Source organism: Lathyrus oleraceus, chromosome 3 (genome assembly GCF_024323335.1).
Source record: "Lathyrus oleraceus cultivar Zhongwan6 chromosome 3, CAAS_Psat_ZW6_1.0, whole genome shotgun sequence".
NCBI classification, from domain to species: Eukaryota; Viridiplantae; Streptophyta; class Magnoliopsida; order Fabales; family Fabaceae; genus Lathyrus; species Lathyrus oleraceus.
The window spans coordinates 478,385,782-478,396,751 of NC_066581.1; the positions used below are offsets into that span (position 1 = coordinate 478,385,782).

The following is a 10,970-nucleotide window of genomic DNA, read 5'->3' on the forward strand; positions in this document are numbered from 1 at the left end:
TTTCTTCTGATTTCTTTTCTCTCTGTGGACATATATCTCCTTAGAGTATTACCTTTTGCATACATACATTTGCATCATGAGGTCTCTTAGGGACCAAAATTCGTCTCTTTGTTATTATTTAAGCCCATTCTACCTCGTCGAGACGAAGATTTTAACCTTCATATCTCCAAAAATGCACCTAATTCTTCATGTCTTCGAAAATGATGCTTCCAAACTCCAAATGCAACCTTATGAGTAATGGTTAGAAAGCTTGTTGCATAAGGAACAAATGCTATGTTGATCAAAACTCCAATTGGGCCTTGGAAATTAATGAAATTTGAGCTTTAAGTGTAGGGTGCAAAACATGCATATGTGAAGTTTCCAAATTTTGCCAATGTTCAAGCCCCTCTGTCTCAATGATGCAAACTCCAAATGATAAATCTTCAACATGAAATTTGTAGATCTTTTCAAGACAATCAATTTGGACTTAAATGTTGCATCATTTGGATTTTTAATGAAGAAGTTATGGACACTTGAAGTTGGACTTTTTCACATTTCAATGCATTTGGTCCAAAGTGACCTATAATGTTTTGCATTATCACATGTATTTCTTTTGAGATTTTGCAATTTTTCTCAACATAACATTTTAATTATACACAATAAGCTTTCCAATGCATTAAGTCTCATCCGAAAATCATGCAAAATGAATGAGTTATGTTCTTGAGAAGTTGACCCAAAATTAGGGTTTCAGTCAAAATGACCTATAATGTTTTGGAATGGATGATGACCATCCAAGATTCAAATCAAGTTTTGATGAACATGAAAGTTGTTCATATTGTCCTTAAGAACATTTTTTTCTATTGGGGTCATCTCCATTTAACCAACACATAAAAAAGTTAGGTCTCAGTGTATTTCAAAATAGTTAGATGAATTGATTGATCAACTTATCAAGTCCACAACTCATATCTTGATGAATTGATGATTGAGGACACTCAAATAAGTTCAAATATGCATGAAATGATGAATTAAGAAACTTCCCTTGATTGTATTTGATCATGGGTTGAGGTTGCTTTGATCAAAATGATAAATTAGGGATACTTGGGAGGCATATTTGATGGATGAGAACTTTGGGAACCATTACCATGCTTGCTTTCATCTTCTCTTGACCATATCATTGTATAAAGGATCTCCTAGAAGCTTTGGATCTTGTGACTGCTCAAGCTACAAACAAGGGATGTTAGTGACATATTTTTGTGCTTTTGGTTAGTAAACAAAATGAGAAAAGCAATAATATACAATTCAAGCATGCTTGGTGATCTCAAACCACTCACAAGAGGGATCCCACCCAAAGGTAAGGAGCCAATATGCTTATGATCCTTGAGGCTATTCAAATGCCATGTTATGATGCTATGAGGGATCTTAGGGTCAAAATTTGGGTCTTACAGATGCCCCTATTTAAGGTCATTCTAGCCGGAGAAGTGAAGGTTAAAATCTTCGTCTCGACGAGGTAGAATGGGCTTAAATAATAACAAAGAGACGAATTTTGGTCCCTAAGAGACCTCATGATGCAAATGTATGTATGCAAAAGGGTAATACTTTGTGGGGATATGTATCCACAAAGAAGAAAAGAAATCCGGAGAAACTGACAATCCGTATGAGTGATTCACTCCATGGGACAGAGACTCTGGGACTCTTATGGGGATAGAAAAGGAGATAAATTGTGCGAGCAGGTCACGACTTAGAAGTTGCTGAGACACATGAGAGATTCCTTAAATCAATGGAAGGACCCGAGCTAACTCAAACATGCATGTATTGGGGAATATGCAAATACAACGGAACTATCCACAAAGGATACTTCGGATAAAAACCCGGACTCAGATGAAAAAAATCCACTAAGGGACTTCACTAGGGAAAGTCCAAACAGGACTCATCTGCGGAAACAACAGGACGAGATGTTACCGGTTACTGGGTAATAAGCTCAAGGAGACATGTGATCAAAACATCGGTATAAGGGCGAGAGAGCAACATGCTCAGGGAGAATGAATATCTAAGACAGGTATAAGGGTGAGAGATATCAAACATCCGAAATCATCTGAGGAAAACCTAAAAGGTGTATTTCAACTCAGGAAAATCTGACTCCACAGGGGACAAAAGTCATAATAGGGAGCAGAGAGGAAGGAACACCAGGGATACCGGTTACTGGGCATATAATAGGTGACTGGTCCGGAAAAATAGCAAGTGTACTATTTTTACCGATGTAGTAATGAAAAGGAATTATCCTGAGTATCGATCTCGAGGACTGCGTAGGAACTATCAGTGTTGGTAATGATTCAATTAAACAAAAGAACCTTTGGTTGGTAAGTGAAGAATAAATTTGCTCTGTAAAATATAAAGGAAAATAGAGAATTTTTAACGCAGTAAAGTTAAGCATGCTAGGTCCGGGGTGTATGAATTGCTTTGAAATAAACTTAATCCTTATTTTATAACATCTATGTTAGAATGATTCAATATGATTCTCAAGAGTAGTTTCCCCTAATTCCTTAGCCAGAAACCATTAACATTCAATTTTAAATCCCGATTCCTTAGCCATTCAAAAGAATATTAATCCCATGTATGAATATCAAGAATTTCCCATCATCACTATTAGATCCTCACTCCTAAGAGAACTTAGCGATGTTATTATACACATAGTGATAAAGGGATTTGTCCGACCTCCTTTACCTCCAAATCAATACCTAATTTTCCAATACGGCAAGCATTACACTCGTGTATAACAAATTGAATTCCTAAAAACATAAACATTCAAAAAATTGTAGGAAGAAGGTTCATTACAAAAGCAATTCAAGGACACCCCCTAGCATAGGGGGGGGGGGGGGGGTTAGCTCATCATACTATTCAAAGAAGGTACAAATTTAAGATTAGACATTACAAGAGAATAGATAGCTTCGATCTTCAATTGCTTCCGCGCTTGATGATCTCCGTTCTCCAAATATCTTGATTCTCTTCTTCTCTTTGTCCCGTCGTCCTCTTTTCTTCTTTTCTTAGGTCTAAATAGTGCAGTACACATTACAGCCAAGCCAAAAAGTCAAAAATGCCCTCCGGGATCACTTACATGAGTGAAAACAAGAAAGCAGAAAATTCAGCGCACCTGCCAACATGGGCCGTGCCAAGCAACATAGCCGGCCGTGTTGGCTCTCTGGTTTTTGTATGGGAAGAAGTTGAGCTTGCAGCACGGGCCGTGTCAAGAGACACGGGCCGTGTTTGGCTCTAGGATTTTATTTTTTTCTTTAACTCTTCCATTGTTGTCTTGGCACTTCCGACTCTTTAACTACTTCTGAAACATGCACAATACCATGGAAACGATATCAAATGCATCTAAAAACTTAAATTAACACCAAAAGCAAAATAAGCATAAAAATACTCAAATATGAAATACTTAAAACTCAAACACTAAAACTCAAAATAAAGTTTTACCACATTGATGAATTTGGACCGAAAACATGATGAAAATCAAGTAAAATGGTGACCGATCACAACCCCAAACTTATCTCATTGCTTGTCCTCAAGTGATGCAAGAGACAACAAACAGAGGTCACCCCAGAATTCCTTTTCACCACTATACAGTCGATGTTATTCGCACCGAGTTTCCTACCTTCATGGTCAAGATTTCGGCCACCCGATCCGAACTATCCGCTACACCTCATAGTCCAACACCTCTTTACCTGCAAGCTTTTCATACATCTCACAAAATCTCTCAGGGTTAGCACTCAAGATTCAGCATATGCAATATCGACTCTTAGTTTTTGAATAAATTCTACTTCTATTGCACAAACATATTTCACACACTTTAGGAGGACTTAGGGTTGTAACGGGGCTTAGGACAGGTGGGATAAACAACAAACGGATACACAAGGGTTTTTGGGCTCGGCACTCATGCTATTTTTCTTGTACCTGTGATTATTTTGATATAAAGGGGTTCGACATCGACTATTTAACTTTACTCAACAGATTGAGTATTGCAAATGTACTCAAGTCGTTTAGTGGGGACAAGTGCATTTTTATCAGTTCTATTTTTCTTTTCTCTTCTTTTTGTTTCAGAGCATTCAAAAAGCCTCCAATTTATTTTTCTTTTTCTCTTTTCTTGTAACAATTTTTCTCACGCTTGTCCCTTTTTGTATTAGATTCACCACCCCAAACTTAGAATTCAACACAGTTTCAAAATCCACAACATTCATGCCGAGCAAGGGTAAAAGAGATTATTATATTTTTTTTTCTTTTTCTGGCCATAGGGTAACATAAGTGGTTTAAAAACAAACAAAATGGTTAAAGGCTTAACAGGGGTTTGCAACGGATAAAACGTACAAGGGTGGCTGGAAAGGCTCGAGGTTAACAACAAAAATGTGCCTCAGTGTTTGTCTTAATGCAGTGCTATGTCAGTAGAACGTAAGCAAAACCAGAGCGATAGAGTCATACCTGGATTAACTCTCATGATGATATCTTAGTATTTGGCTTTTTTTAGTCTCACCATGTGGGGTAAACTTGCAGGTTCCAAAGCACTCTTTGTGTAATGTAGCTTCTTTTTGGTTCAGGTGTACCATACTTTTATCTCAATCCAACTTTCATCACACTGCGTCCAACAATAGTTTTTCTTCGGCTGCATAAATTTCCAAGGTGCCTCGGGAGAGTAAGTTCGGGTTGTGTCTTTCATCCACTAAACATCCTTCTATCACGCCTCTGGTTTTGTATCCATCAATCTGTAACCCAACACCCAAACAGTTGAAAATAAAAGAAATCAAAGTTAACTTCAAAAATTGAAAAACCAAAACGAAAAATAACTAAAACTGAAATAGTGAAACAAAAACTAAAACAATGAAAAGAACCCCCCCCCCCCCACACACACACACACACACACGAACTAAATATTGACCCCAATGTTTAAACCCAAATGCAAGAGGGACTTACAGTGCCTACTGCGGTGGAGGAGGGTGCTGTGGAAATTGCAACATCACCTGCTGCATCATCCTTTGAATATCATCAATGGCAGCCCCTTGACGGAGCTGCTCTGTCACGATCCGATCAATCTCCGCCCCCTGGCGAGTCTGCTCGACACGGAACTGATCCATGTCCATGGGTGTCCATCCAGCAGAGGAGGATCTCATACCTCGGTGGTGAGAGGTGTAAGGGTGAGAAACACCCTTCTTCCTCGTCGGTGCATCTTCCTCCATCATTTCACATGCACGGACATCATCTTTTCCCGCCTCTTCGGGGTTAACAAAAGTATACAACCAATTCTCATTATTATCAACATTAGTTTTATCAGTGTTCGGTAATTGGAACAGCCGGCGTGTCCGACTTACCAACACATAACCATGACGGTTTTGTTCGAGCATTCCTTGCGTGCACAGGGCATTGAGGTCAAGCTTACCCAACGCCTGCATCAGGGTCTCTCCGTCCAAAACCGGCCTACACCCACACCAGTCAGCAATTTGTGTGATCATACCGCCCACTGAAATGGCACCTGAGCTGGCACGCCCCATGGTACCTAAATGGTCGGCGGCGAATGCCGCCACTTTCACGGGTTCCTCATTAACCATGGCATGCATCAAATATAACTCTCTCTTTGCCGCTACCCCTGTAATATCTCCTCGTCCGAACAAGGAGAACGCTAACCCTTTTTGCGCATATCGGAAACACGGGTTTTGAATCCATGAGGCCTTTGCACTCCGGGGTTCATACTGCGGTAAACCTGTAATCAAAGACCAAAAGGAACTTGCAGAAAAGTCATTTGGCACTGCCCCGGGTCCTACCAATGGTAACCAGAGGCATTGCCCAAGTTGAATAACCGACATCGAATAATCTTCGTTATAAAGCCGGAAACTCATAGTACCGTCACGGTGTAGAGTGTGAGAAATGGCCCAACTTTTGTGAAGGGACTTTGAAAAAAATGGTTGGATGATGATGAAAGTTGAGGTTTAAAGTGAAGGTGGTTATGGAGTTTGAGAGGTTTGAGAGAAAAATAGGGTTGAAGAAGATGAAGTGGCTGGAAAGTGAGTGGGATAGTGGTAAAAAATGTTTAAAAATGTGTGGGCCCCACTCCAACGTCTCTTAAAATTAAAAAAAATCTGAGTTACGCACTGCAACACGGCCGGCCGTGTTGCACCTCTGGAAAATGTATGAGGATTTGGCAATTGAGCAACACGGCCCGTGCTGGCCCACACGGCTGGCCGTGTTGCACCTCTGGAAAATGTATGAGGATTTGGCACGCCCAGCAACATGGTCCGTGCTAGCCCACACGGCCGGCCGTGTTGCCTTGTCTTGTCTTATATTTTTCTCTATTCAAGTGTACTACTGAACACCTCAGTTGTTACCCCATTCGAAATTTCCACCTTCACTAGTAGCACACTGCGACTACCTATAAACATTCAAACTCAAAAATAGAAACAAAAAAATTCATTAGAGAGAAAGAAAAATGAAAACCCGTGGGTTGCCTCCCACGAAGCGCTTCGTTTAACGTCGCATGGCTCGACGGTTGTTCATCTCACCCTGTGAGACGAACAACATGTATTTGGCCACTCTCTTGCCCTTGGTAATACAGCTTTAACCTCTGACCATTGACTTTGAAGGTATTCCTGTTCACTTGATTCTTTAATTCAATCGCTCCATGAGGGAAAACTTTGTGAACAACAAACGGTCCTGACCATTTGGATTTCAGCTTCCCAGGGAATAACTTTAATCGAGAATTATACAAAAGGACCAGTTGTCCTTCATAAAACTCTTTTCTCACTATCCTTTTATCATGCCATTTCTTTGTTTGGTCTTTATAGACCTTAGCATTCTCATAAGCACGATTCCGAAATTCTTCTAATTCGTGGAGCTGAAGGATCCGAGAACTTCCTGCCTTGGATAAATCCATATTCAAAAATTTTGAAGCCCAGAATGCCTTGTGTTCTAATTCAATAGGTAAATGGCATGCCTTGCCATAAACTAATTGGTACGGCGACATACCAACTGGCGTTTTGAAAGCCGTTCGGTAAGCCCAAAGTGTATCATCCAACTTGCTTGCCCAATCCTTGCGAGATGAGTTTACGGTCTTTTCAAAGATTTGTTTGAGTTGCCTATTTGACACTTCCACCTGCCCACTAGTTTGAGGGTGGTATGGAGTAGCAATTCGATGCTTTACATTGTATTTCAAGAGTAGCTTCTCCATTAGATGATTCAGAAAATGTGTTCCTTCATCACTTATTAAAGCTCTTGGCACTCTGAACCTAGCAAAGATAGTCTCCTTTAGAAACCTGATAACCACTCGAGCATCATTAGTTGGTAAGGCCACGACCTCCACCCACTTTGAGACATAATCCACCGCCATTAAGATGTACTGCTTCCCAAAAGATGGTGGAAAATGACCCATGAAATCGATACCCCACACATCAAAGAGTTCAACTTCTAGCATGGCATTTTGGGGCATCTGATTTCTTTTTGAGATGTTGCCCGTTCTCTGACATTTGTCGCACTCTTTAATTATTTGTTGAGCATCTTTGAACAGAGTTGCCCAGTATAACCCAGATTGGAGAACTTTGGCGGCGGTTCTATCACCACTAAAGTGTCCTCCATAGTCGGAGTCGTGGCATGCTTTCAACATATCCCTTTGTTCCTCCTCTGGAACACATCTCCTAATCAGTCCATCCACTCCTCTCTTATACAAGAAAGGATCGCCCCACAAGTAAAACCTGCAATCATGCAAAAACTTTTTCTTTTTGTTAGAATCAAAATCATCGGGGATTACCCCACCTACCAGATAGTTCGCATAATCTGCGAACCAAGGCACTCCATTGACAGTGAGGATGTGTTCATCGGCGAACTCATCCTTGATTGGACGCTTGTCTTCTGTCTCTTCTATAGGTGACATTCAGGAGAAGTGATCGGCAACAGTGTTTTCACATCCTTTCTTATCATGAATCTCCACATCAAACTCTTGAAGGAGTAAGATCCACCTAAGAAGTCTTGGCTTAGAGTCATGTTTAGCAAAAAGATACTTCAAAGCAGCATGGTCAGTATAAACAATGACTCTAGAACCCAGCAGATATTGCCTGAATTTATCAAAGGCGTACACTACAGCTAACAACTTCTTTTCAGTCGTTGCATAATTCATCTGTGCGGGGTTCAGCACATGACTAGCATAATAAATGACATGTAACAATTTTTCTCGACGCTGCCCAAGAACTGCCCCAACTGCAATATCACTTGCATCACACATTATCTCAAAAGGTAGGGACCAGTCTGGGGCTACAACAATTGGTGCTGATACTAATTTTTGCTTTATTGTTTCAAACGCTACAACACACTCTTTATCAAAAACAAAGGTATTATCCTTAACTAAAAGAGTCGTTAAGGGTTTTGTTATTTTAGAGAAATCTCTTATGAACCTACAGTAAAAACCCGCATGCCCTAAGAAACTTCTAATACCTTTTTCATTCATCGGTGGGGGAAGCTTTGAGATGACTTCAATCTTTGCTTGGTCCACTTCTATTCCTTTGTAGGAAATTTTGTGACCCAAGACTATCCCTTCACGTACCATGAAGTGACACTTCTCCCAGTTTAGGATTAGATTTGTTTGTTGGCACCTTTCTAACACAAGAGCAAGGTTAGTCAAGCAATTATCAAAGGACTTACCAAAAACTGAGAAATCATCCATGAAGACTTCCATATGCTTCTCAAGCATATCCGCAAAGATTGATTGCATGCATCTCTGAAAATTTGCTGGTGCATTACATAACCCAAATGGCATCGTTCTGTAGGCAAAAATACCAAAGGGGCATGTAAATGCGGTCTTCTCCTGATCCTCTGGTACAACAGCTATCTGATTGTATCCAGAGTAGCCATCGAGGAAGCAATAATAGTCATGATCGGCTAACCTTTCCAACATCTGATCAATGAATGGTAAGGGAAAATGGTCCTTCCTTGTGGCAAGATTCAATCTTCTATAGTCGATGCATACCCGCCATCTAGTGACTGTCCTTATGGGTATCAACTCATTCTTCTCATTTTTGATAACAGTAGTTCCACCTTTCTTTGGCACCACATGAACTGGACTTACCCACGAACTATCAGATATGCGATAAATCATCCCTGCATCTAACAGTTTAACCACCTCTTTTCTGACTACTTCCTTCATTGCTGGGTTAAGTCGTCGTTGAGGTTGGACAACCGGCTTGTGATCATCTTCCATGAGAATTTTGTGCATGTATATTGTAGGGTTTATTCCCTTCAAATCTTCAATAGACCAGCCAAAGGCACTCTTATGTTTTTTTAAAACTTTGACAAGCTTATTTTCCTGAAGAACTTCTAGATGTGAACTTATGATGGCCGGGCACTTACTCTCTGTATCTAGGAAGACATATTTGAGGTTTTTCGGTAGTTGTTTCAATTCGGTCCCCTTCTTTTGTTCATCTTTCTTTTCTTCCACTAAGGGTTGCCTTAAATCTTCCCACCGGTTGTGTCGATAACCTTTAAAAGGTGGTGATGCTTCCATCATGGCTAATACTTCCATATCTTTCTCATCAACTACTTCCTCTTCGTTAAAAATTGATAAGCTCAACACCCTTTCCAAGGGTAATTTTTGTGTTGTCAAGCTATTTTTCTTTTCACATATTTGATCGATTGTCTTAATATGTTAACTAGTGGCAACCTCATCCTTGTACTTCATGGTGTTTCGCACATCAATTTTTAACTCTTCATCATACACTTTCAAAGTCATCGTGCCTTCTTCTATGTCGATCAAACATCTCTCAGTCTCTAAAAATGGTCTCCCCAAAATGATTGGTATCTCTTCATCTTCCGGCATTTCCAACATGACAAAATCTACCGGAAACACAAACTTGTCGATCTTTACTAGCACATCTTCTACTATCCCATAAGGTCTCTTCACAGAGTGGTCATCAAACTAGAGTGTCATTCTTGTATCTTGAATTTTACCTATCCCCAACCTCTTATAGATGGACAGCGGCATAAGACTTACACTCGCTCCCAAATCAATTAGAGCTTTCTTGAAGGATCTATCTCCAATGGTACACGGGATAGTCACAGAACCTCGATCCTTCTTTTTCACCGGAACCTTCATACCCTGCAAAATGGCACTATAAGTTTCCGTTAGAATAATAGGGTTAGTCTCTATGGTTCGCTTCTTCGAGATGATGTCTTTCATGAACTTTGCGTAGGTAGGCATTTGCTCAAGCGCCTCCAAGAACGGAATGTTTAGCTCAAGCTTTTTAAACATCTCCAAGAACTTCTCAAAGTTTTTCTCATGCTGCCCTTTCTTCTTATTTCTTGTTGGGATAGGCAGTTTGATGGCCGGTTTTGGATCAATAACTTTATCTTTGACCACTCTTTCATCACTAATAACCTCTTCATTTGCAACCTCATTTTCTTTTATCTCTAGATCAACTTCAAGCAATAAGTCTTCTTCTTCAGAACTCTTCTCAGGTACTTCTTTCGACTTACCATTCCTTGTGGTCACCGGATTCACATGATTATTTTCTCTTGGATTAGTAACCGTAGAACTTGGTAAAACGCCCTGTTGTTGAGAACCCGCTAGTTGTTGGGCTATCTGACTCATCTGTATTTCAAGATTCTTAATTGAAGCACCTGTGTTCTTTAAATTACTTCGAGTCTCTTCTTGAAATTGAGAGCTTTAAGCGGCAATCTTCTCAATGGCAAGCTCCCAATCAGCTTTTCTTGGTACCTGTTGCTGAAACTGTTGTTGAGGTTGTTGATACGATTATTGTTGCTGAGGTCGAAATTGTTGTTGTTGTGGTTGGTTCTGCACATTTCCTTGTTGATCCTTCCATGAGAAATTTGGATGGTTTTTCCAACCCGGATTGTATGTATTTGAATAAGGGTTGTTCTGCCTAAGAAACTTGATCTCCTCAATTTGTTGTGCGGTTGCAACGCAATGTGCAGTAAGATGAGGTCCTCCACAAATTTCGCAATTACTA

General features: G+C 40.2%; 1 protein-coding gene across 1 annotated transcript; it reads right to left on the minus strand.

The window, feature by feature from the left end:
• Positions 1-9,649: 9,649 nt before the first annotated feature.
• Positions 9,650-10,591, minus strand: LOC127131732 (uncharacterized). The gene is made up of 2 exons (XM_051060651.1): positions 9,995-10,591; positions 9,650-9,898 (listed from the first exon to the last, which is right to left on the minus strand). The coding sequence occupies exons 1-2, from the start codon at positions 10,589-10,591 to the stop codon at positions 9,650-9,652; spliced, it is 846 nt and encodes a 281-aa protein (XP_050916608.1).
• Between the last annotated feature and the right edge of the window lie 379 nt (positions 10,592-10,970).